The sequence below is a fragment of the Corapipo altera genome, unplaced genomic scaffold (assembly GCF_003945725.1).
Source record: "Corapipo altera isolate COAL_440 unplaced genomic scaffold, ASM394572v1 45, whole genome shotgun sequence".
In the NCBI taxonomy this organism is placed as follows: domain Eukaryota; kingdom Metazoa; phylum Chordata; class Aves; order Passeriformes; family Pipridae; genus Corapipo; species Corapipo altera.
The window spans coordinates 26,861,859-26,886,459 of record NW_020884877.1 but is presented as its reverse complement, the minus strand read 5'-3'; the positions used below and the strand labels follow the sequence as shown (position 1 = coordinate 26,886,459).

At 36.4% G+C, this 24,601-nt stretch overlaps 1 protein-coding gene across 1 annotated transcript in view; it reads left to right on the top strand.

Annotated features, from left to right (window-relative positions):
• Window positions 1–24,601, top strand: part of DPP10 (dipeptidyl peptidase like 10) — a 213,796-nt gene that overhangs the window by 66,336 nt on the left and 122,859 nt on the right. The window contains exons 3-4 of the mRNA XM_027637169.1: window positions 10,234–10,328; window positions 20,697–20,771. Of these exons, the coding sequence (XP_027492970.1) occupies window positions 10,234–10,328; window positions 20,697–20,771 (170 nt within the window). The remainder of the gene's footprint in view (window positions 1–10,233; window positions 10,329–20,696; window positions 20,772–24,601) is intronic.

Here is a 24,601-nt window from a genome sequence, read left to right as displayed (position 1 = left end):
TCTGGGTAAAACTAATTTGGTAGTATGCATATATTTATTTCACCTTTCAAGAGCAAGTAGCAAGTTCAGTAGCAAGTAATCTGGCTCTAGGCTATCCTTGCTCTCAGTTAGGGTTTAGGTATTACATTGCTTAATCAGGTGCTCTGTATACTCTATTTTGATTTTAATTTCTTCGAGGTGCAGTTTACTAGAGCCTGTACTGGATTTACCACAATTTCCATGTACTAGAGAAATTACCTGGAAAGCATCATCAGTGTTCACCTGGAAATCCTACTGCATGATCTTGTTTGCCTTGGACATGCTTTGCTGGGAGTGCCAGACTCTTAAGAGCTGCATCATACAGCTTGTTAAGGACAGCCCTGAGGCCACTTTGATATTACACTTGCGATCCTTTCACTGCAAGCCCTCAGCAGGTACTGAGCCATCAGCTCTGGCTGAGTCATCTTGCTGAGATGCCTTATTGTGGACAAAAGGGAGTGAGAAAACTGCAGCCAGAGACTGGTCTTTTACTGTGATATGCACATAGCTGCTGAATTTTAATTTTCTCACTTGTTCTGCTTGTCCATGAAACATCAGTCTCATCCAGAGCACTGCAGAAATAGGAATGATGGTGAGCCCTCAGGAGTGTTTGAAAGGCATAAGAAGTTCACATTCCTATCACAAGTAGACATACTCAGTTTTATTTGAGAATTGTAATTATATAGGAGTAGAGAAGCATATAAATCTTCCTTCACTGAAATCACTATCTTCTCTGAAGTGTAGCCTTGCCAATTCTGTAATCCGTGTGAAATCCAGCCTGGGCCATGCTGCCTATTCCAAAGCAGAGTTGTCCATGTTCCATCTGGCTTGTCTCAGCAGAAAGGTCAACTCCCAGGACTGCCAGGGAAGTGCTGCTCTATTGAGGTATTATCCCTGAAGAGGCTGGAATAGCATGTGTGACTGAGACTGAGAATTTGTTCCCTAATTTTCCTCAATAGTCCAGGGACATGTACGTTATTTGGGCAACAGCTGTCTGAGTCCATTGCCAAGCTGGCTCAGTAATGGTCCTTGGTGCAATGCAAGAGAGCAAAAGCATTTCTATGTAGTTGGGAAAGCTGAGGAGTTTTATCAGAAATTTTGGAAAAGGTGGAATGTTCTCAACTGGCAAAATGATAGTGTCTGATGTTTAACCACAACTGTGCAGTGTGGGCTGAGGAAAACAGAATGTCGATATGAGTTTTACTACTCTTCATCTTTAAATTTTTTAGCACTTTATAAATGTTTTCTGATTTAATACCCCTATCTCTTCCTCTCTCTTTTTTTTTTTTTTTTTTTTTTTTTTTTTACAGAGAGAATAGCTAAATAAAGGTGTAGGCACCTGAAGGTATTCTGGAGTAATAACCTTCTGGACCTTACTACAGCAATGTAGTCTATAAGGAAGTCCCTCAGTTCACCATGCATACTACCCTTTCCCCTCCCTTTCTTTTGGTGCTGATTTACTGTTAATTGCATTTCAATCAAATTGGAATGGACTAATAGACTGAAGTCTGTTATTCAACTTTTAACACAATGAAATCATGTTTAGTGATTTGGTCTAGGGGAGGAAATGAATATCCCTAACTTTTTCCTCCAAGTAATGACAGAAACACAGACGGGGATTTCTGCATTACAAAATGTGGGATGGGGAAAGGGAATGGAAGAAACGGCAGAAACAGTCTGTGCTTTAGTCCATCAATTCATTGCGCTTTGGGTTAGGTAACTGCCATCCATTCATGCTAGTTCACACTTAGATCTTTGCATTTTCATTTATTTTTGTTCATTTACTTTCTGATGATTTGTCCTGTTGTGTTCTAAAAGTGAGGGAGACTTATTTCTTCTGATAGGAGAATAATTATGGTACAACTTGTGTTTCCTTTCAACTTTTTGTAGTTGTAGACAGCTCCTTAAATGATGTCAAGTTAACTTGCTGTCACATGGTACATTGATGATTTCAGAAAGCTTGAGCTCAGCTGTAGCTGTGCTATTCTAAATGTGCTTTTGGAACACAAAAAATGAGACAGATCCTGGTGGGGCAGCCTGGATTTGGGAAACCTTGAGTGATCAAATCTATGTAAACGTGCTGTGCTCACTCCCAAGCAGAGTCCCAGGGGAATAGAAGAGAACTGCATGAAAATTTCTCCATCCAGGAAGACTAGGGAAGAAATAGCTCCAACAAGCTGTTTCTGCTATCTGCCGTGGATGGCAGGACCAAAGACCTCAAATGATTACTATTTAAGTTACCAGTTAATGAACTGTTAAACTTGTAGGAACTTGTAGGAAAAACTTGGAAATTTCTAAATTAGAGCACTGTTATCATAGCAGTACACAGAATAAGAATGTATCTTTCACCAATCTGGGTGTGATGGTTTAGTTTTGCTGTGAAAACTAAGCTGACAGTGCATCTGGATTCCACAGCATGTCTGGGTAGAGCCCAAGTACAGTCACTGGAAATTAATTCAGCTGCATTCTCTGTGATTACAGAGATTTCGATATATCTGGCTCTGTCTTTGTTGTATTTGTGAAGGAATTCAGCACTTTCCCACGTGTTTACATCTTTCCATCGTGTATAGATAGAAGTGACTTACTTAGGCAGCAGACAGTCATGTTCTTTCAGCTGAGCTTGGCACAGACGTTACTTACTACCTGTGGCTGCTGGTTGCTGTCCTCCTTATTGTCTCCCACAACTCTCAGTGAATGTTTCCTCATCTGCTTCAGTTCAGACTCCAGAGGACTGGGTTTGACTGCAGTATATACAGTATATACACTGTTATTTTTTGTTTTTTTCCTTCTTGTAAATCAATCCCCCAGTGGAGTTTTTAATATTCAAGAGCTGTCTGCTTCCTCTGTCCTGTCTGAAGTGCTGGCATGGGGATAGTGCAATACTGAGACATGATCCTATGAAATTGCATGGCAGGAAAGAAACCTGTGTTTTAATAAATGAATAGTGGCTGTTGAGAAGAGTTTCATACATTGATGTACTAAAGCAATCAGGACCACTGAAAATTGGCATGTGTTGAGCATGACTTGGTATGAAATCCAATGACCAGATTAGGAAAAGAGGAAGATACACTGAGTATGGATGGAGATTTGAATTTTCCAGGTCAATCCATACCTGGTCACTTAATTCTGGAGTTGAAGAAAGTAGGAAGAGCAGAGCTAATTTGCTTGTGCCTGTCAGGATGTTACTGTGACTCTGCTGTTTCCATTTTTGTAGGTACTGCACCATAAGATCTCCGTCTGGTTTTTGGTTAGTTTTTGTTGGGAGTAGATGAAAAAAAAGAAGTAGAAGACATGTAGAAATCAGAAAGTATAGGAGTTACCTGTGTGTACATCTTTGTAAGCCATTTGGAATAGGGCATCTTCTGTATAATAGAAGATTGTCTGGAAGAGTACATTATAAGAGGACATTACATTATAAAACCAGTGAAGAATAAATGTTTTCTTGAAAACACTACTAACAGCCTAAATTTTTAAAAAAGCAATGGAAATCTTGCTCAGCTGACACGTGACTTATCTGGCATATTGACATTTGCTCTGTATCTGTAATATTTTTTAAATGAGTATTTTATTTAATTACTAGATACTTAATTAGACAAAGATTTGTCTAGCACCTCCTGTTTATTAAATCATAAAGCATTCTCTAATTAGCATGACATTTTCTGTAATCAATTTGATGAAATGCTATCTGTAGTTCTAATAATACTGTGTACAGCAAAGTCTGATTGACATATGTGTTGAAGGCAAGGTATCAACCTTCTTATATGTTTGTATTTAAAAAACCCATAAAATGTAAGGAAGAGTAGGCCTCTGACTTGCTAATGCTGCTGTTTGTGCTGCAAAGCAGAGTTTTATTTAAACAACCCAAAACTTAGTAAATATTTTCAGTGGGAAAACTAGTATTTACAATCTTCAGGTTAATACTGTCAGCAATTTCAGACTACCTTGAGGCCTCCTTATTCTAGATATTATGGAACAGATTTTCAGCATTGCCTGAATGTATTTCCTTCTCTTCACTTTGTAGATGCTACTTATGCTCTCAAGACTTTTAGATAAATTGCCTTAATGTCTGATGTTTTCTATGCCCAAAACAGCCTGAGTACAGATGCTCCTTTGGACAGCTGACTTAGACTGAGATTTACAGTGCTACGTACAAATTAGCCAGCAATTAGCTGTCTGTGCTCTATGTACCTTCTTTACAAGTAACTTTTTTCTTCAAACTATTCACTATCAATATTAATAAATTTTAAACCACTACTGAGCCAGGTCCTAGCAAGCTGGACCTGCCACATCTCCATTGACATTGATAGATCCACATAAGTTTATCTCAGGAGTAACGATGAAATAAACCTTGTAATCAACAAATAATACAAATCTTGCAAATCGTCTACCAAAGTGCTTTTATTTGGCAAACAGAATTTACATTAACGGTACTGTGCATTTAGTAAAAATTAGGAGTTTTTTCTACCCAAAGGAGTGCTAATGATTCTGTTGCTCCTGTCAGTAGTAGCAGCTGCAGTGATTATTCAAGTTAATCTCAATGAACATGGTGGCAATATAGATTTACAAGCTAGGCATCTTTTAGTTTTATAATAAGCTTGGATTGTTATGATGACTGTTGGAGGCTAAAGAAAAAACACACTGTGTATTCACAGGTCAAAAATCACAGCTTAAAATATCTGTGAATAGAATAGAATAATATTCAATAAAGTAAATCCACTGGTAGAAACACAACTCTTGCATGGCTAAAATGGAGGTACCACCAATAAAAGAAGAAAACTTCCAACCAATAAAAGTTGGAACAATATTGATGTGAAAGTGAATAGAACACCAGATTAAAAATCAAGAGACATGAAAGTATGTGGTAGCTTGTCTGTTTAATCCAGTCTGTGTAATTTAAATAACAGGATGAGTTGCTTAATTTCAGTGACATGAAATCAGAGTTTATCCTCATCAAATAAACCACCATCATTCAGTATTGTGCTTTCAGAAAGCTAAATCATTAAAGGCCATGTAGACCCTGGGGCAAATTCTTATGCTAGAACAATTCAGGGCTTGATTTTCAGAGATGGTGATGTATTTAAGGATGGAAGTTAGTCTGTTTCCCCCTAAACAATAAGTGTTTTTTCATTAGAATTTAAAACAACCCCTGGATTGGTTTTGAATAATTTGAACATTTATGATGCCATGTGGAACTGTGAGTGCTGCAAAAGAATTCTGTAGCATTTAGGACATGGTAGGGTGTTGTCAATCCAATAAATGAGGGTAAATTCAATAAATGAAGGTAAAGAAAATATTGCAAAATTGATGGCAGTCAAGCTGCTTGTCAAGTATGAAAAGTTTTGCATTGATTTCTTTGCATTTGCCTGTACTTTGACATTCCATGGAACAATATATATTAGGCCAGGCACAGTATGGAGCTGCAGTTCCTGCCAACACATATCCTGTTCTTGAGCAGAACCTTTACCAGTGTTGAACCTAAACCAGGAACAATAGTATTAATGAAGCTATTTATAGGTAATGCTGCTTTCCTTTAAAAAAACACTTTAGATTATGATGATGCCATTTATAGTTGCATCACTGAGGGCTATATTTATGGTATTCATATGTAAATCTAAATTATGATTTAAATTGTATGGATTAATCATTTCAGCATAACGTGTTGCATGTTCTTTGCCTAGAGATAGAGCACATGATGAAAAATACTTACTTTTAAAAACATAAAATTGCATGAAAATTTGGACAGTTAACCTCACCATGATAAAATAAATCATTGTTGGCTCTGCAGCTAATTTAATTCTGTAAAAAGGAAGTAGTATTTATGATGCTGACTCAGATACAATTATTATACTATAATAATTACAGAATTTTGTTTTAGAGTTTGTTTTCATGTAATACTTTATTTAATGTTGCATTCTTTTTGAAAGCCAAATAAGTTGCAGAGAACCTTTTGCGCATCAAGTTGGACTGCAGAGCTCTGTGTCCACTAGGCAAACCTCCTTCGCAGTCTGCAGTGGTAGTCCATTTTGTCTGCCTGGGAGAAGTTTCTCTTCTGAGATTTGTGGAATTTGCATTCTCTACCTTTGAGCATAGTAACACCTACACAGATTATCTAAATGAGGCTGCAGCACTAACTAGACCCAGTATCCCACCTGCTGCTGAGATCAATATCTGATAGTTTATAGGAAAGTGGAGTTGGAGGCACAAAAAGGAGACACATTATGCATCAGAAGGAAAAACAAACATCCCTTAGTCCCACAGGCAGCCAGCTAAAAAACCCCAGGGTTTGAGATTTTTTATTAAAATTACCTTAGCCCAGAGCCACAAACACAAGTTATATTGTGCAGACAGTCCTGCATTCCCAAAGATTCATTGCAGAAGGGGATGAGAAAATCAATAGACTGAGTTAAATCTGCAGATTCCAAGCCAGAAGAAATTGCAACAGCTATCCAAACTCAGCCCTTTGTGTTTTTTGCCACATTTAGACTGAACTAATTCTTGACATAAAAATCTAAAGCATATCTTAAAGGGAAAATGTCCCAGGGCTGATTCTGTCATCTCCTTTGCTGAGCTCTTGTGCACATCACAATCTCCATACCTGTCATCAGCTTTTCCCTGACTATATATATGTGTATGTATATATGACCTGGATGTCTTTGAACAATTTTAGCCCACCCAACCTTGCATTTCTGTGTTTGACTTCTGATCCAGCATTAGAGTGACAATTCCTTAGCTTTCCTCTTTACCCATTTCCCATTCCTTCAGTGTGCATTCCAGGAATTGGACATTTTACAGTAGAGCCAACCTCACCAGTGGTGTGTGCAGAGGCAAGATCACCCCAGGACTTGAGATCTGCTTATGCTGGAGAATTGTGTCAACTCTTTGCCATGACAGAGTGGAGAATATGTAGAATAGTATTTATCTGTGTGAGCCCATAAGATTTTTATTCTATCTCTGCTCTTCAGTTCTTACATCTACAATAATTAATGGTTAACCAGGTGAGACAGAACATTTGGTAGGAGTACCCTATCTTCCTCTTTATTTTTTTTTTTTTAGTGAGACTGTTTTTAATCCTCCTAATGTGTTTCCCATTAATTCTGTTTAATGTAAACTTTAGATGTCATAAATCATATCCTGGAAGAAGACCAGGCATAGCCACCTCTATAAAATATAACACTGCCAAATTTATTTTACAAGATCTATGTTTGTAAAGTGCTATCAAGTATTAATTATTTTGCCAGCCACTATTTTTGTAGGAAGAATCCTGGTTTTGTTGTGCCATTTTTTTATTTAAGATACAGACCCCTAGTTGCCTGTCTTCACTTTTAGTAAAATAGAATGAATGTTGCAGTCATCTAATGCTCTAGAGTTTCCAAACATTTCAGAAATTTGAGAACTGTTACAATTAGGAAACTTTCAATCAGTTGTTTTAAAGACTGTTTTTGTGTACATCATTGAGGGCTGGTGACTTGATAACACGTCTATTCTAGTGATGTCCTTAGATTGATAATGTGGTTCTTCAGTGCTGCAATTTGTGCCCAGCCAAGAAGTTTTCACATGATACTACTCTTTGTTTCAAATTAAATGAGAATTTCTTTGAAGTAAGAACTCTACTTCTCTGAATGTAGAATGTCTACTTCTTGACACTTTGTGAAGTGTCAAGGATCCCTGAACCTCTTTGTGGTGAAGACACCGTGTTAATAAAGAAAACAAATTCAACAGCTGTACAAATGGATAATTCTAAGTACTAGGTATTGTTTTCTTTTGTAGATTTTTTAACTCTAGGGAACAAAAATTTAAAAAAACCCCCACATTGATAGCTCTTATTTACATTTGATATATCATCATTATGTTGTGTGACCATCAACTATCACATTATCCAGCCTGACAAGTTATTGGTTGGGATGAGAATTCCATATTAATTACTGTGATTACTTTTGAAGACTGTATTTATGCTCAATGCTTGCATGAGACTTTGACATAACCTTTTATTTGAGAAACTCCATGCATTTTGCAAGCGTTCATTTAATTTACGACCTTCAGGAGTTGACTACTGAATCCAAAAGAGATGAAAGCCCAAATTCAGAGAGAGATATAATTAGTGTCCAGTCTGCCTCTGTTTTCTTGGTTGTTTGAATAAATTTTCTTCTAACTTGAGAAGAAAGGCTTTAATTTATGTCCTTCACAGTATTTGCTATTCCAAATGCTGTTTTGCACGGTGTGCAGGACTTGCAGGAGCCCTAGGACTCTGTGTTTTATCTGTGGTCCTGTTAGAAATTTTAAGAGAAAGTTCTTTATTTTAGTGAAATGGTTTTGATAGGATTATTTACTGAAGCATGATACTATAAATCCTGCTGGCCAAATGGCACATAGAAAAGTAGATAAATAAAAAGGAGTAACATTCTGATACTCATTTGGATTTGGGTAGCACATTAGTCTCAGGTATGGAGCAAAGATACATTGTTCAGAGCGCTGCTTGAATGTGGCTGTTCAAGTAATTGACAGCTGTTCAGTGTCTCTGGATTATATGTGCCATTTCTCACATCATGGTTTAATCAGAACTGGGGACAGCTCTATGACCAGACAACTATTTTTTCTATAAAACTTCTTAGCACCATGGTACAACGTCAGTGGAGATTTTCGGTGTGAGGGTTCCTGAAAGAAGTTACAAAAACTATAATGTTGTGTAATTAGTAACCTGAAACCAAATAACTTCATACAAAGTGCCATTTCTTTTAACTCAAAATGTATATTTGAAACCTTTTTCTTTAAAAGAAGTTGCTGGTAATTCCACAGTTCACAATCTAATTTGCCTTCCTAAACAACAGCTCTAATAATACTGTCCTAAACTCCATCAATCCCACCCCACTTCCCAGCCATGGTCCTAAAATAGTTTAATAAGCTCTTCAAATGAGGCTTCATTTATTTTGCAGAACATACCAGAGGACATTCACTAGTGCTGTATATCTTGAGTTTCTGTGGAGTCAATTAAAATACAGCTACATTTTTCCAAATAAGCAAAGCAAAGCATATTTTTTATGACAGCATAACTTCTTTCTCCAGTCTTGTTTACTTCCCACATCATAAAATTCAGAGATCTTGTAATGAATTTCTCAGACATTACTGAGGTTCAGTAAAGTTCTTTTGTGTTTCCTTTAGCCTTAATTAAGAACCTTCCTCATGCTTTCTACATTGTTATAATAAAATAATTTCATACAATATAAATCTTTCACAGGGGTTTTAAATAACATGAAAGAATCAGCACTCAATCTATTCAATCTCTTGTTAGAAATAATGGGAATTTTGGAACCTTTTTTTTGAAAATCAAGGCTTATATAGCATTTGTGTATTTCTTGGTAATTTTGCAGGTATTGATATGAACAGATACAAAGCCTTTTTCATAAGAGTCACAATTAATTTTGTGGGGGTTTTTTGTTGTTGGGTTTTTTTGTTTGTTTTGGGTTTTTTTGTGTGTTGTGGTTTGGTTTGTTTTGTTTTGTTTTTTTGTTTTTATTCTTGAGTGGTATTAAGTTTATCATGAGAAATTAAAAATTGAGTGGTAGAAGGAAAAAATTGCTACAGTTCATCCCACAGTGTTTTAAATTTTTTACAAATTGACCTACTTAGCTTTAACCCTCCTTTGCCAACATTCAGCATATGTGGCAATCTGGTATTCTGTGGCCCAGCACTAATCACACAGAATGTGGACTGTCTTCAGATAGTCATAACTTTTTCAATCCAGTCACAAATACAAAAGAGTAGAAGTTTTGTTACAATAATCACTTCTAAGGAGATATGGAAATACGATATCCAGCAAAAGTTTTTTTTTTCTTTGCAAAACTTTACTTCAGTATATGGCCCTTTTCAAAGTGAATATGCTCAGACCTTGGTGTCAGAATGACAGTGATATCTAGGTGAGAGCAGCTTTATGGTCAAGATATGACTTCATTCAAAACAATCCTATCCCACTGAACATGTTTTTGCCACAGAAAAGATTTCCATTTAAATGAAATTAAAAATTTAAATGAAATTTTTGGATGAGCATGCTATAGGGCATAAATTGGTATTTTTGAAGCTCATGAAGCAAATTGACAAAAGTTCTGTCTTTTTTGTGTATTGTAATAAAGACATTCTAATTAGTGTAACATGCTGTTTTTCTCCACAGGTGTATTAAAGACTCAATGTGTTTCCTAACTGTTTATGCCTTTGTTGTTGCAGATACAGCAGTAGTGTATAAAAACAGGAATGGACATGTTGTTGAATTGAATGTTGAAACAAATACAACTACATTATTATTGGAAAATACAACTTTTGTAAGTAATATATATATTATTTACTTCTTTCTAAATGGAAGTTTGCTAAGATTTTTCCTGTAATAGGAGGGAGAAAATACAATAAGTAGATGGTACAGAAGATATGCTTATAACCTAGACTAGATTGTATATAAATGAAAAGTATAATCCATTCCTGTCTTAGTGAGCAATTTCTGAGTGAAGTTATTTGTTGTTTTATCCAACCTACATATAAATAACCAAGATGTTGGAGGATTTTCTGTTGATTGTAGTCTGTGCTTTGTTCAGGCCATTTGAAGGCTCATGCTTGGTGTATGCACTGATGAATCTGCCTGATCTCTATTAGAATAGGAGATTTCATAAAATGTGGGAATGCTACTCCAAATGTTGAGAATTTTTCACTGTTAGAAAATGCGAAAAATGTTCACAATTCATAGGAATATTTTCCTTAAAGCAATTGAAGATGCAAAGAAAAATGTATTTCCTAGTCATGTTAATCTCTGGTTTAGTTGTTCCTCTGTGCTTTCATGGCAAACTAGATGATTGGGGATTATTCCTCTTGACCAGAAAATAGTAGGTACATGAGGGTTTTGCATATGTTTCTGGCTAGCAGTAATTGCTAAGGAGTGCTTTAATACTGTACTCTTCACTTTCTTTTGTTTTGTTTAACACTGTTGTTCTCAGGGAAACCACTTATATTCTACCCTGTAATTCTTATTTATCAGGGTTTTGCAGCATAAACATGTGGCTTGTCAATCTTTCCTCATAAAGACTCCATACAGAGCACTGGCTGTTATTGTTAATTCCTGTACTTTTAATTTAGTAAAATCTTTTGCACCTGCAGACCCTAAAGGATGACTCATTTTCATCAGCAGTCTTTGGCAAATGCTGATTTTATTCCTGGTCTGTTCTTGGCCTTTGCTGATAGAAATTCTTCTTTTCAAAGCATAAAACCTCGAGTGACCTTTACTTCTAACTTCTCAAACAGTAAAGAGGAGAGTAGAAGTTCAGGAGAAAGAACTTGATGCTGACTTCCTAGGTCCATGTAAAGATGAAGGAGAAGGGAGGAGAGAATCGTATTTTAATGGGGTGTGTGTGTGGCTCCTTTTCTGTGAGCTGGACCTTTCCATATGCTGGGATGTGCCTCAGGGTACCTCTTAGCCCAAAAAAGGCTGTCAGACACAATTAAAAATGGGTGAAAAGGTGAATCTCTGTGAAGTACAAACTACAAAGTAGTGCAGAAGCACTTTCTCTCTTATCCATGTATTTGAGTGTGTGTAAGCACTTGCCTGGCCAGGTAGAGGATTAACTGTGTCAGGCCTATGCGCTACCTTTAGTGTATATCTTGAATGCAAGCAGCTGCCTGGGCACCCCTGGCTGTTAAACAGGGCTTTAATGATAAGACTTAAGTTTCCTCACAGATGAAATCATATAGTTTTGGTTGCAATTATTTGGCTCGTGATATAAAGTGTAATGCCAGCATGGCAAGCTATTCAGGCTATTATGCTAAACCAGCCTTGCCACGTAACGCTGGATTGGTGTGGACAGGCTGCTTCATACTCTGAGTGTCACTTCTTTTTGCAAAGTTGCTCTTCTCTGGGCTCTTCATGGAACTGACTTATCTTGAAGTCTCACAAACTGAGTGAGCTCTAGACATTAGATATCTACTGTTGATTAGAAACATGGGAAACTGAAGCAAAGTAGATAATATTCCAGTGACCATTTAACAATTATGGGTGGAACAGTGATAAATAAAAACCTAAGTGTGTTTTTTCCTGCAAAGGTCCTCTCTTTACACAGTCAAAAGCTTAGAGTGTTAGAATTAAATAAAGTGAATTCCAGCAAGTATTCATATGGAAGTATAATAAAAAGCTGAAAACAGAGCAGAAGGCTCGGTAAGTTTGTTGGTGTATGTTTGGAAGACAGCAGTGGGAAATGTTTTGTGCTGAGTTGTCTGTTGACACAGTGGCCAACAGTCCTAACAGGAAATTATAACATTACAGAGGCAGGCTGAAATCAAAAGCTGTCCTCTTCCTCTAAGCTTGCCTGCCCCCTAATTCACACTGCTAAATGTAATCTTCCAGAGTTATACACCTGGATCATTGATCAAACATTTTCCTCACTCAGTGTCACATCTGCTTAATCACTGGTGTATAATTAGAATGGTGCTGGTTTAATGACTCTTCAGAGATGTCTTGTATTAATAAGAAGTACAGTAGAGATCCAACATATGCAGTGGCACTGCAAGTTCCCTTATTCTTCCCTATCGAAGGGTTTTAGTCATGGAAGAGTCACCTTTTGCTGGGAGTTATTAGTATGATTTCAATCTGGGTTTGTTCTCCTGTTTGCTCAAATAGGGCAGAAGTGACAGTGTTTTCTTAGTAATATTGATAATTGTCCATGGAAAATTGAACTGCCGTGATAAACTCATTGCACGGAGGCAAGGGGCAAATAAAGACTCCTGATTGTCACTCCTGATTGGGCTGTGTTTGAAACAGCAGCTTAGAAGAGATTTGGGTTTTTTTCCCCTCATTGTTAAACCCCTGAAGCAGTCTTCCACTGCTTAGAGATAACTGGCTCTTCTTTTGCACCTTAGAGATTGCCATTTTCCTGCAAAGTATGTATCTTTTACTCTTCTTTGTGCTGTTTATTGTTTAAAAGTCAGATATCCCTACTGAGGATCTCCTGTGCTATATAGGTACATCACCGAAAAAGCAGACTGCAGGTTTTAAAAAAAACATATGTTACATATATAAAAGATTAAAAAATACCCTTTAAAATTATCTTTAATAATAGTCATGCACCTGGAAAGAAGAAAGACTAGTGTTTTTTCATTCTAAGATGCCCACTTCTCTTACACAGGGGAAGTATCTACTCCAAATTCCTGAATTACAGTATTTTTTCCAGTTTTATCAGGTTTTATTCAGAAGTAGAAGAAATTTTTCCCTTAGAAATGGAATCCTTTTCTATAATCAATCTATTGATAAAACAATCTGACCTTTATATAATTAACATCAGCAAACCAATATTATGGATAACAATTACCATAAGTAACAATGGCTATGGATAACAATGCCATAAGTGAAAAGGGTAGCTTGTAAAGCACAAAGAATATCTATTAACATCTCTGGTTGTTATTATTTAGAGATGTTTTCTAATATGTGTTTGTCCTCTGAGTGTATTCATGTAGTGCATCCTGTTTCAGCTCTTTAATAAACAGTTAAAGTCCTGAGCCAGTGGTGTATAAATGTTAACAGCTGGAGGCTGGACAAGTCTTCTATTAAGAGAAGCCAAAAAAAACCCTAGACATTAATCTCTGCATGGCATCCTGATGTTTGTGATGCTGCCTTGATACTTGATTACAATATGTTCTCTGTGATCTATCTGAGATGCCTATCACCATGATCCTAAGTGACGAGCCTACCAGTTTTTCTGCATTTAGCGGTACTTTATTAAACATCACACCTGCAAAATAAGTAGCATTGTGCCACATTTCTCTAAGTAATTTCAGTGTTTAACAAGCATTTGATTTATTCCTTTTGCTATCAACTATTACATAAAGTCAGTAAGAGCAGGTTACCAGTTCACTCACAGCCCAGCCACAAGATGCAGCTAAACTGAAAAGAGAGCATGGAGGACCACATGGATTCTTGTGCTCAAGGGAAATTGTCCATCTGGTCCCCTATTATACTTCTAGCTCAGCTTCTCTAATCTGTTTTACAAACCTTAAACCCAAACAAAATGAAAAAAGCAAACACAGAGATGAGAAAAAATGTGTGTAGGGACTATGTGTTCTGGTATGGAACTTTCCAAATGTGTTGAATCCTCTGAAAGAAACCTGGAGAAATTTTACCTTCATTTCTCTCTCTCAAAAAAAGCTCCAATAATTATGAAAGTGCTAAAACTTTAGTTAGCCCTCAGTTCCACTGCTTTTGTGGTGCATATGTGCAAATTATTTGGATACCCTGCGTGCACCCTAACAAACACTCAGTCCAGGGTCCTCAGTCAGAGATAATTCTAGTGTGGCTCCTTAAGCCTTTCGAGTGTAGATGATGGGATAAACTTTGAATCATCAGATAAAAGGCTGTTGTTTTGTTTTCAATGTCTGACAATACGAGTGTAATTGTTTTCGTTTTGTGAGCTCAAGGGGAAACTGCATTCTGGTGCACAGCAAACAGTTATTACTGAGTTGCAAACCTGTTTCCAGCGGCTTGACGGGAGCATACACTGGAATATGTTGTGTTATTTTGTTATTGTGGACCATCTTTTACACAAAGATGGAGAGAGAAGGATTACTTCTCCCTGCCTGCAAGTGGTGAACAGAGCAGGAGTAGTCATGGCTCGTGAATCACGAGTAGGCTGTGGCAGCCCAGTTGTGAAACCCTGTGGAGGCCTTGCAACCAAAAACAGAGAATGAGAGTTTTAGTTCAAGCAGAGCTTTGGGCAGGGAGTGTTTTGTGGTGTTTTACAGTGTGTTGCTCATAAATAGCCCTTTTTGTTCTCTACCTTTTGATTTTTTTTTGGTTGTTTTGTGCTCCCCACCACCACATCCCCTTCCTCTTTTGACACGAAACTCAGTGCAGCATCATAATGCAGTTATAGTTCCTTTGTTGATTAATGTAGATTTAATTGCAAGACTGGTTTACATGCTTATATTTTTAAGAGCCTTGCATAAGAGATTAATGAAAGGGCGAATAATAGTAAATACATTAAACAACATTATATAACCACATAAATATTAGTAATTGTTGCAACACTAGACATTTTAATGACCCACACATGTTGTAAATAGGTCGTTATGAATATTGTAAAATATCTCTACTCTCCCGTGCTCCTTTAAATGTTAAATAACCCCCTCAGCAAATCCTTTTCAGTAGGGGGGGTTTAGTAAGGTAGATTTATTGTTGCAGTGCCCCACTGTGCATCAAGGTGGGAAAGCCTGACAGACGAAAGGGTTTGCAGTCACTGTAGCTTAGTGATGCCCATTGTTTTTTGTCCAAGTGAAGAATGTCCAAAATGCAAAACTGTCAGGTTAGAGTAGCTCTGTGTGGGGTTTTTCTAAATAATATTCCTGATAAGATTGTTCTCTGATATAGTAAACAGTTAAGGCCTAACTATATCAATGCCAATGAGGAACGTGAGGGAAAAAAATTGCATGACTGAATGTTTAGAGGTTATTTTCTAGCACAAAGGCAATGGTGTAAGGCCCCTGTGAGCTCCACAGGTTGGTTCATGTCTATTTTTATGTCCTACAGTTTCAGGTGGGGTTGGGAATTTTGTTCCTGTGTTTGAGAACTACCCATCCATAGCATAGAGGTCAGCTTAGATCATGCTTTAAGGCACATTTGTCTTTTAAACTGGATGGGAATCCCGAGCCTTAACAGCTATAACACTTAACACTGCAACATTTTTGGATCTAGGTTAAATGCTGAGGTGACACAAGAAGTAGTTCATTAAGTAATGCAACCTTGGAAACCCAAGTTTTTCAACATTCCAATTATCGTAAGTTTTTCTAATTACAACCAGCCTCTCTCTCTCAGAGATGCCCTGTTTTTACTGCTACAAGCCTTATTATGCTGGGCTCCACTCTCAGCTGCTCTCTCATCAAGGCTCTCTATTGTCCATCTCCTTTCAATCACAGCAGTGGTAATAAAGGAGAATCCCATTGATCCCTTCATTGCTGGTACCACCCCAGGGAACTGTGATGTGCCAAATGCCTTCTGGTCTTGCAGCCACTATAATTCTGTCTGACTTGACTCCTGCCATGTGTTCTCATTTGGTCAATACCTGTCTGATAAGCTGAGCTGAATACCTGTAAATGCTGATGATCTCTAATACAGGGAGATCCTGCTATACCCTTAAGGTAGAATTCTGATACAGTTGTAGGTGTGTGAAACAGAGATGTATAATTTCCTAAGTAGTAGTATTGCCACCAAGCTTTAAAGTAACATTCCAGAGGTCTTGAAATATTTTATCTCAGATGGATAATGAAACATTTTGCAGCCTAAATATGCACAAAACAGTAGTTGGAGAAGGATAATAATAGGAGAGTGGAAGATGGAAGTCTCTGGGGAAAACAGAAGCGCAAGAAACTGAAACAGGAGGGGTACAACTAAAGGATGAAATCCAAAACCAACAAATAAGCTCCACAACAGTGAAAATTTCTTTTAATCAGTTTTAACTGTGATGTATTATTTTACTTAAAGCTATCCTACTGAAACTATGGAAAAAAAATATTATAAAGTATTTTACATATTATGAATACATTCTTAAAACTCTGGGTAACACTATATTACAGGTAACTTCCATCTGTCTGCTCTACAGCATATTTTTGATATGTAAAATGATATTTAATGAGGTAAATGTTATAGTAGTTAAAATTCACAAAAATAGTAAAACCAACATTTTATGGTAGGTGAAAGAATGGGGGAAAGATGAAGGAAGTAGCCAGTACATCAGTACCTCAGAATCAGGCTTTAAGAAAACAGCAGAAATAAAAGGGAGCTGATATTTGGGGGTCCTTGTTGAGGATGTGGAGCCTAAACCAAGTCTAAGACTTCTCCTAAACACACCCATAACTGGTATTTCTGTTAACAGCAAAAACCATAGAAAATGCAAAGTGAAAAAAAAAAAAATCATCAATGCAAAATATTGACATAGGAAATCAAAGTTGAGGATATATTGTTCACTGGAATTTTGTGTTGCATTTTATGTGTCCATATGGAAAGGTGGAAGAAAAGCCAGTTCTTCTTTATGTGCAAAACTATGATTTAACAATATTTGAATGTGGATGAAAGAAGGAAGCTGGAAAGGTGAAGAGCAAAAGTCTGTTTAAATACTCTGTGTCCTTTTGCCTCCATTTGGATTTTACCATTGCAACCTATGGTGGCAGTGAGAATAGCAGTCATTGCTTGTCCATGGGATCATCACATCATGCATCATTGTCAGGAGAAGAGTTAAAACTCTTATCACGTGAGGTATTTCAAAGAAACCTAGAAATGCAATGTTTCATATGGCTAGGCCTAATTATACAATCTGTGGGGGTTTTGGTTGAGTGAAGAATAAAAGATCAGTCATGTCTGAAAAAGTGATGTCAACTGCAGCAGTATAAGAAGAATGGATGGTAGGTTTGTGAATTAAGCAGGGAAGACAGTGTACAAGTGTTTTAAAAACATTTTTTTCGCTCAGAATCATGCAACAAGTGGAAATGTAACTAATTTAAGGATTACAGCAATTTCTCTAATCAAAATGTTTTCTAATTGCATAGAGCTGATGGTTTTCACAGGGATTTCAAGTCTTGATGTGGTTAGGTAAAGCTAGAGCGAAATAAGGAAATCACCTTCCCTTTCTTCTTGTGTTGTGCCTTGCCTCTTGCTGTGGTTTGGAAAGGGATAAGGGTATGTATGGCGTGTGCAGGGCAGCACAGTGTTGAATTACCCCAGTCTCCTGACTAGCTGATACTGTGCAGTGATGCAGAGGGAAAGCAGCCCTGCTTCTGCATCCCTGGACTGGACCTAGTTAGGCAGCTCTATTTCTCACTGTTTCAGAGCTTATTTGTCCAGAACTACGTTTCTTAAGAGATCAAACACAGCTAAACCATAGAGACATAGTAAGGGGCAGTATTTAGGTCTGTCTTCCTGAATGAAGGCTCAATAGCTCCTGACAAAGCAAGAAGCTTGAGAGATTGTGGATACACAGACACGGTAACAGGACAACCATCCTCCAGATTTTTGACAACAAGACACTCGAAGTTTTTTAATTCTCAATGGGTTTCCAATATGATATTTTCCCAACACTTTCTTTCAAACTCAAAAATATGTTCTCCTGAGAAGAGAACAAGCCCTTGGGGTCAGAGTCTTCACAAAGTTCTTTTTAATTAATAAATATATCTAATCCCTATAGTGAATGTCTCAATAGATCAATCTCCCAGGAGCTTGAGTGGCATAGATCTCACCTCCTACAGCAGGGACTGAGGCTTTCTTTTAAGCTTATCACCAGCTGATCTAATCTCCTCAGTCGTAGAGTAAGGCATCTTTTGGTTGATGAAATACCTTAGACATGGTTCTGGGGAAAAAGTGAAATGTCTTTTGTTTTAGTGACTCACAGATCCTGAGCTTACTTGCCATGTTAGGCAGGAAGAAGGAATCAGGTGATTTTTCTTTATTTCCTACTGTTAATCTAGAAGGGCTTCTTCTGTGAATACGAGAAAGCAATTTCTCAATTAATTGCCAAAATTGAGCTTGTCCTTACCAAAAAACAACCCCAATACCAGAACTTTAAGGAAATTTTAATCCCTTTAAGTGACTTTAAGTTACTTAAATCTCTTGCAATTCTATAGAATTAAACATCTATTTCATTAAAGGCTTGATTTTAAATCCAACTTAAAAGAGCTAATGATGTTTTTATAATAATGTAAAGAAATCAGCATTGCCATCAAGTTTGGCAATGAGTACATGATTTCTACTGGTCAATTTTTAGTTTCTTATTTCTGAAATGAAATACTAAAATGTATGAAACAGCTTTATTCTCCTTTTACCAAGGAAAAAAACATTATACCAACAAAAAGAACACTATTTTGCCAAAACCATTATCTTCAATTAAAAAAATTACGTCTTTTGGTGTTGCATGTACATCATGTATCTGAGACATTTCTAGAGGCAAGCAGAATTCTGCAGGTGAGTGCAAATGGAATGAGCAAGGTCATCTTCAGTAGGATTCAAATGATTTTAAATCCCAAACCCACAACACTCTATACTTGGATATAGAATATAATATGCAAGTTGTTCTTGCTGGTGTTGCCTCAAACTGCCAACAGCTTACAGCTGAGCTACTCAGCTGTCTGCATGAAGTGCCTCATTACTTGTAAGGTGGCATAATCAGGGACTGGAGATTCTTACTAAATGTATGAAATGCAGGGCACTGCATGCCCTGAGAATGAATTTGGAAAGTTGCCTGGGTTATATATTGCTGAAAACTGAGGTAGGGGGGCAATAATTGATATACTGCTAGAAAGAGGAGAAATTTCATGTCTAAAAATGTTTTCAGTGAAGTGCCAAGAAAAGGGAATGTTATTCATAGATTAGCATTAACACAGTTTATACTTAAAGATGGTCAACTCTGAGGTTGGGTTGGTTTTTTTTTTTACATCTACTTTCCTCAAGTCTGCAGATTTGTCTTCTGACTTCTGATACTGTTACACTGCTGCATCAAACTAATACTGTTTATCTTCAAAACTAATTTTTTCCCTTTGATTTCTTTGGATAGTTTGATTCTAATACCTGGGAGTCTGAGTTTAATCTGTATATCAAAACGTAGCATCTTTTCACTTGATTGGAAGATTTTTTTGTGGTTGTTGTTGTAAATTACTCCTTAGCTACTCTGAATGTATTAGTTTGTGACTTCTGGTTTGGGTACCTTAAACCCCCATTGAATTCATTAGTTTAGCTGTGGGATTAGATTAAGCAGAACAAATGCTTAAGAAATAAAATAAGGGAAAGCCTTCCTTTGAATAGTGGATAGAACTTGTTCTGCATAGCTATTCATTTATTTGTTTTCATCTTGCACCTTTGTAGTTCAGTTATTTTTTTCTGTCCTACTTTTTCAATTCTTATCTGGATTTTTCACATCTCCCTTTTTCTTTCCTTCTGCAAATAGATGTCTTGAGATTAATTTAAAATTATTTCCTTCAGTGCCCTTTAAAGTACATTCTTATCTTTCTCATGCATTAGATGCATTAAATTATTTCTGACAACAGCATTACCCCTTGATTAAATTACAGCGTGGAATTCAATTGGGTGTCATGTAGACCTGAGTAGATGTAAAGCATTATTAGTTTTATAGTGCTAGCTTATGTTTCACTTTGCTCTCTGCTAAGAACTTTCTTTCTTATAAGAAAGACTTTTGCTGTAGTGCAAGTTTTAGTGCAAGTTGTCTTGCAAAATGTTTATGTATGTGGTGTTAAAAGAAAAGCAGTAGGGACATGTTGTACGCCTATTCTTTTTCTTGTGTGATCTTTAAGGCTTAACCTAGTTATGAATCTCTCTTATAATCATTCCTGAAGTACATACCAACCAAAGTGTCTGCCTTCATCCTCTACAAAGGAATTGGTTATAGTTGTTATCCTTGAGCTTAGTTAGTGCTTGTAGTAATGATAAAAAACTGATCAGCTTCTTAATTAGTGTTTAGTGTTGAAGCCAGATTCATCTGTTGCCACTGTAGTGATACCAGCTAATTAAGCTAAGAATTATTTGAGTCCTTCTTTTGTGAAAATTACATCAGTGTTCTAAACCAAATCTGTCTTACGAATGGGAAAGTCTTAAGTGAGTTGTAAGACAGTTTGGGAAAAAAATTTCCCATAGCAAACTCACTTTTATTGTTACTTCATTGCAGGTAACATTCAAAGCATCAAGATACTCTGTTTCACCAGACTTAAGATTTGTTCTTCTTGCTTATGATGTAAAACAGGTAAGTCAACTATTATTAATTGAAAAGTCTCTAAATTAAAACTCTGAAACCATTGTTTTCTGTGTTTCATCTGTGATCCCACATAATATAATAGGATTTATGTACTAGATTCTCTTCCCAAAACCGTCCGATGCAATGATGGTGAAGTTTGTATTTCAGTATGTAGGGAAGTATTGGAAGGTTCTCAGGGGAGGTACATTGCCATGGTTCCTCTGAAGGGCCTTGCTGGTTTTTGCAGTAGAGCTTTCATGACACTTAAACTGCTGTTTGCTGTTTATGTGAAAGCCTATCTTTTGATGTTTCTTCTGTTTTAAGCAGCTGTACAGGTCATTTATGGACTATACTAAAAAAAAATAAATCTAGACTGATTAATGTCATGAAAGTTTTATTGTTGGCTTCAGTAGTCTGAAGCCTGATAGTCTGAAAGTCTATATAATGCAGTATATTCTTTGTTTCTTATAGTATTTAGAGATTTTATAGGCTATTATGTTGTCAAAAAGAGTTTTGATCAATAATACTGTGTAGCATTTTCTAAAATAAATCTTTGAACACACAGAAAGAAATAGTTTTATGAATTTCTTCTCTGCATATTGATGTTTGTATAAAAAAGTGCTATTAAAATATGAACTGTTTTTCATGAAAGAATGGTTCTGGCTTGGTGGACTCAGTGATTATTTAAACAAGTTAGGTCGTTTTGTTTGTTCTAAAGATGTAAAGTGATTTGTTCACTTTGTATTATTACTTGTGTTCAAGTAGAGTTTTCATGTACCAATTTTAGGGGATTCCAGATGAAGCTCTTTTTACAGTATGCATATATCATTAGGAAAGATCTGCTGTTGTTTAGTTCACTGTTTTTGTGATAAAGAGCTCCAATTTGATTCCTTTCTGAAGTATACTTGCTTCTTGCTGTTTCCCCTTTTGATTGGTTCTTATTTTGTGAAAGAGTTTAATAATCCCTCATAATTGCTTAAATTCCTCATTTGTTCTATCGAAACTTTAATTTTGAGTGTTTGTTTTTTTGTTTGAGATTTTCTGAGCAGTAGCATATATAGCTGATATAGATAGATAAGGAAAACATGAAAGTATCCATCACACTTTATTACATCTAAATGTGTTGGCATCAGGGTTGAACCCCTACCCCACAACAAAGATGGTCCATTGACATGCAAATAGCTCTCAATGCATGCTGGATCTATCCCTCCCTTTGCAGTAGAACTCCCTTTCTATATTTAATTTTTGATTTTGTTGCAAATAAGGAATTTTTCCATCCTTTCGCAGTCACGTTAGATAGAGGAAAGAGGTTTGCAGCATTTACGTTTTCCGTCTGGCCATTTCCTTCGTTCACGCATATTGACAAGAAGTTTGCCTGCTCATTTCTCATTATAATTACAAGCAGTTTGTGGTGGTAATCCTCATGGCTTTGGATGAGGCTTGTGTTGCTTACTCTTGACTACTTCAGCTGGGCTCATGGCTTTCAAACCAGACACATACTGTTGGGTTTTGTGTCTTCTAGAAGTACTGGTGATGGTGCTAAAATTTGTAATAGCTGGATGTTGTCACTCAGATGTAAATAATACCATTGAAGTCTCTTAGCTCCTGAGAAGAATGTGTTGCTTAAGGTGAAAGGAAAAATAACCAAAAATCGTGTAAGCCAATTCATTCAGAAGTTGCAAAAAAAATATTATTGTGAATATTTGGTAAAAAACATTTTTTTCTTCCAAATTTTCTGTTCCTTGGGATATTTCTTAGGCTGATAAGGCACTTCTCTTTGCTCTAAATCTGTTGGAGAAAAGGTATGCAATGCCTTGGGAAGCCTTTATATTTTTTCATAACTAATACTTCCAAATAACACAAAGGGTTAAGTTAGTGTTCATACTTCTTGGGCCTTCCTAATTTTTTCTTTGTCAGTCAGAGACAGACTTACTGAGTATGGATGAAGGGAAATCAACCTGTCTACCTTACTTATTCCCTCAGCTGTTAACTATAATTTATTAAATTTATTGACTATAAAATTAAAATCAATACTAAACAGCATAATGTAATTGGAGAGTTTTAAATTAGTTTCATTACAATCAGGCTGAATTCTTTCTTCATACCTCTTTTGAGTGTAACTTCTTATGAAACTGAGGAGTTGCTTGTTGTCATGTGTTACGACACAGGGTTGACTCTATTGATATCCAGTTCAAGGAACCACACATAACTTATGATAGGCATTTAATTGATCTCACCATCTGCTATAGATTGCCACAGACCTCTGGACTTTACTACTTGTGTTTGACCCTTATTTTCCCTTCTTTGTTAAGATTTAGGTCTGTAATTACCCTGTAATGTATTTGATGGGATTTCTGCTTTTGCAGACTCTCAAGAGTTTGGGATGTTAAAATTATAATAGTTGTTTACATACATCAGACTGTGCTCTTTGTAACATACAGTAATACAGCTGGAAGAGATTTATTAATCAACAGTTTTATAAATAAGCTAGTGTGTTTCTGCTGAACAGATTGGAGGAAAATAGAGACAAATGCTCTTCAGACATTTTGTCATGAAATTGTAATTAGAAACAAGGTTATTTTGATATTTGGATTAAAAATAAATGTTGAGTTAAATTAAATAGTTGAATATTTATTTTACTGTTGTCAGCATTTTCTTTCATCTATTTTATGCTTGGAATGGCAAACTTTAATTAAATTTGCAGTTGTTTCAGCACAATTAAGAATGTCCTCTACACATAACAGAACATAAATCTGCATGAAAATAAGCCATCTTTGAATACAAAAGTAATAATTGAATGAATCATTTAAATTGTGCTTAATAGAAGGAAGAAAAGCATTTCATGTGGCATAGCAGCTGTTTCGGTATAGCTCTATAAGAATAATATGGAAGTAAATTCTTCTGCTAAGGAATTCAAGATGGTGTAAATTGATTTTTGGACATCAGGTTCCCTCCATCTCCATCATAGCAGGTCACAGAACACAAGCTGGTATTGCTGGCATAATCCCTGTGATTGTCAGGAGTTTTCTGCTGTAACACAAGGCTGTGGCAATTGCAGAGGTACTTTCTGTGTGCTCTTTGCTGTAGTACTCCATAGTTCTCCACACTTCTGAAATGCTTTCATCAGTTCTCTGAGTTTTTTGACTTTGCCAAAACTTCCATGGATCAGCTGTGTGTAGCGTATAATGTTCTTTGTACTTGCCATAATTTGTTGAACATTGGTGAAAAAGTCTCATTTTGGAAGGCAACAGATCACTAAGTAGAATCTAATCTGAGAAATTCTTGCTGAATATTGTGCTATCCTGATTCTTCTGGGACAGTGGGAACACAGCACCAGGGAAATTATTATATGTATTGTATATGAGAGAGGACAGTTTTGCACTGCTATATCTTTTTGATTTTCCTTTGAAAACTGTCAGAGTGTGAGCAAAGAATGTGACTCTCTGAGAGACAGAGTAACTAAGCCTGTTGAGATTTCAAGAGGAAAGGTTATTTCACTGTTACTTTCAATAAGGACTGTGTTAAAATGACATTTAAAATTTTTCTCACTCTTCTAGTGGTGTTATTCACAACTACCAAAACCTGATTTATGTTTTGATTAGAAAGTGGAAATCAGACACTCTGTTCTTGCATCAATGATAAAGAATGGGGCTGAAACTTGCAGAACAGTGAGCACTGAGGTCCTTTGAAATTCTTTTACCGTTGGGAAATTTCCATGTCCCTTAGCAGGTTATACCTTGCAAGTTGTTCATGAACTCCACATGAAATGAAAGTTAGTTTTATTCAGATATTAGTGAGTTTTTTGCTCAGACATCCTGGGCATTTTCTCCCCATGCTCT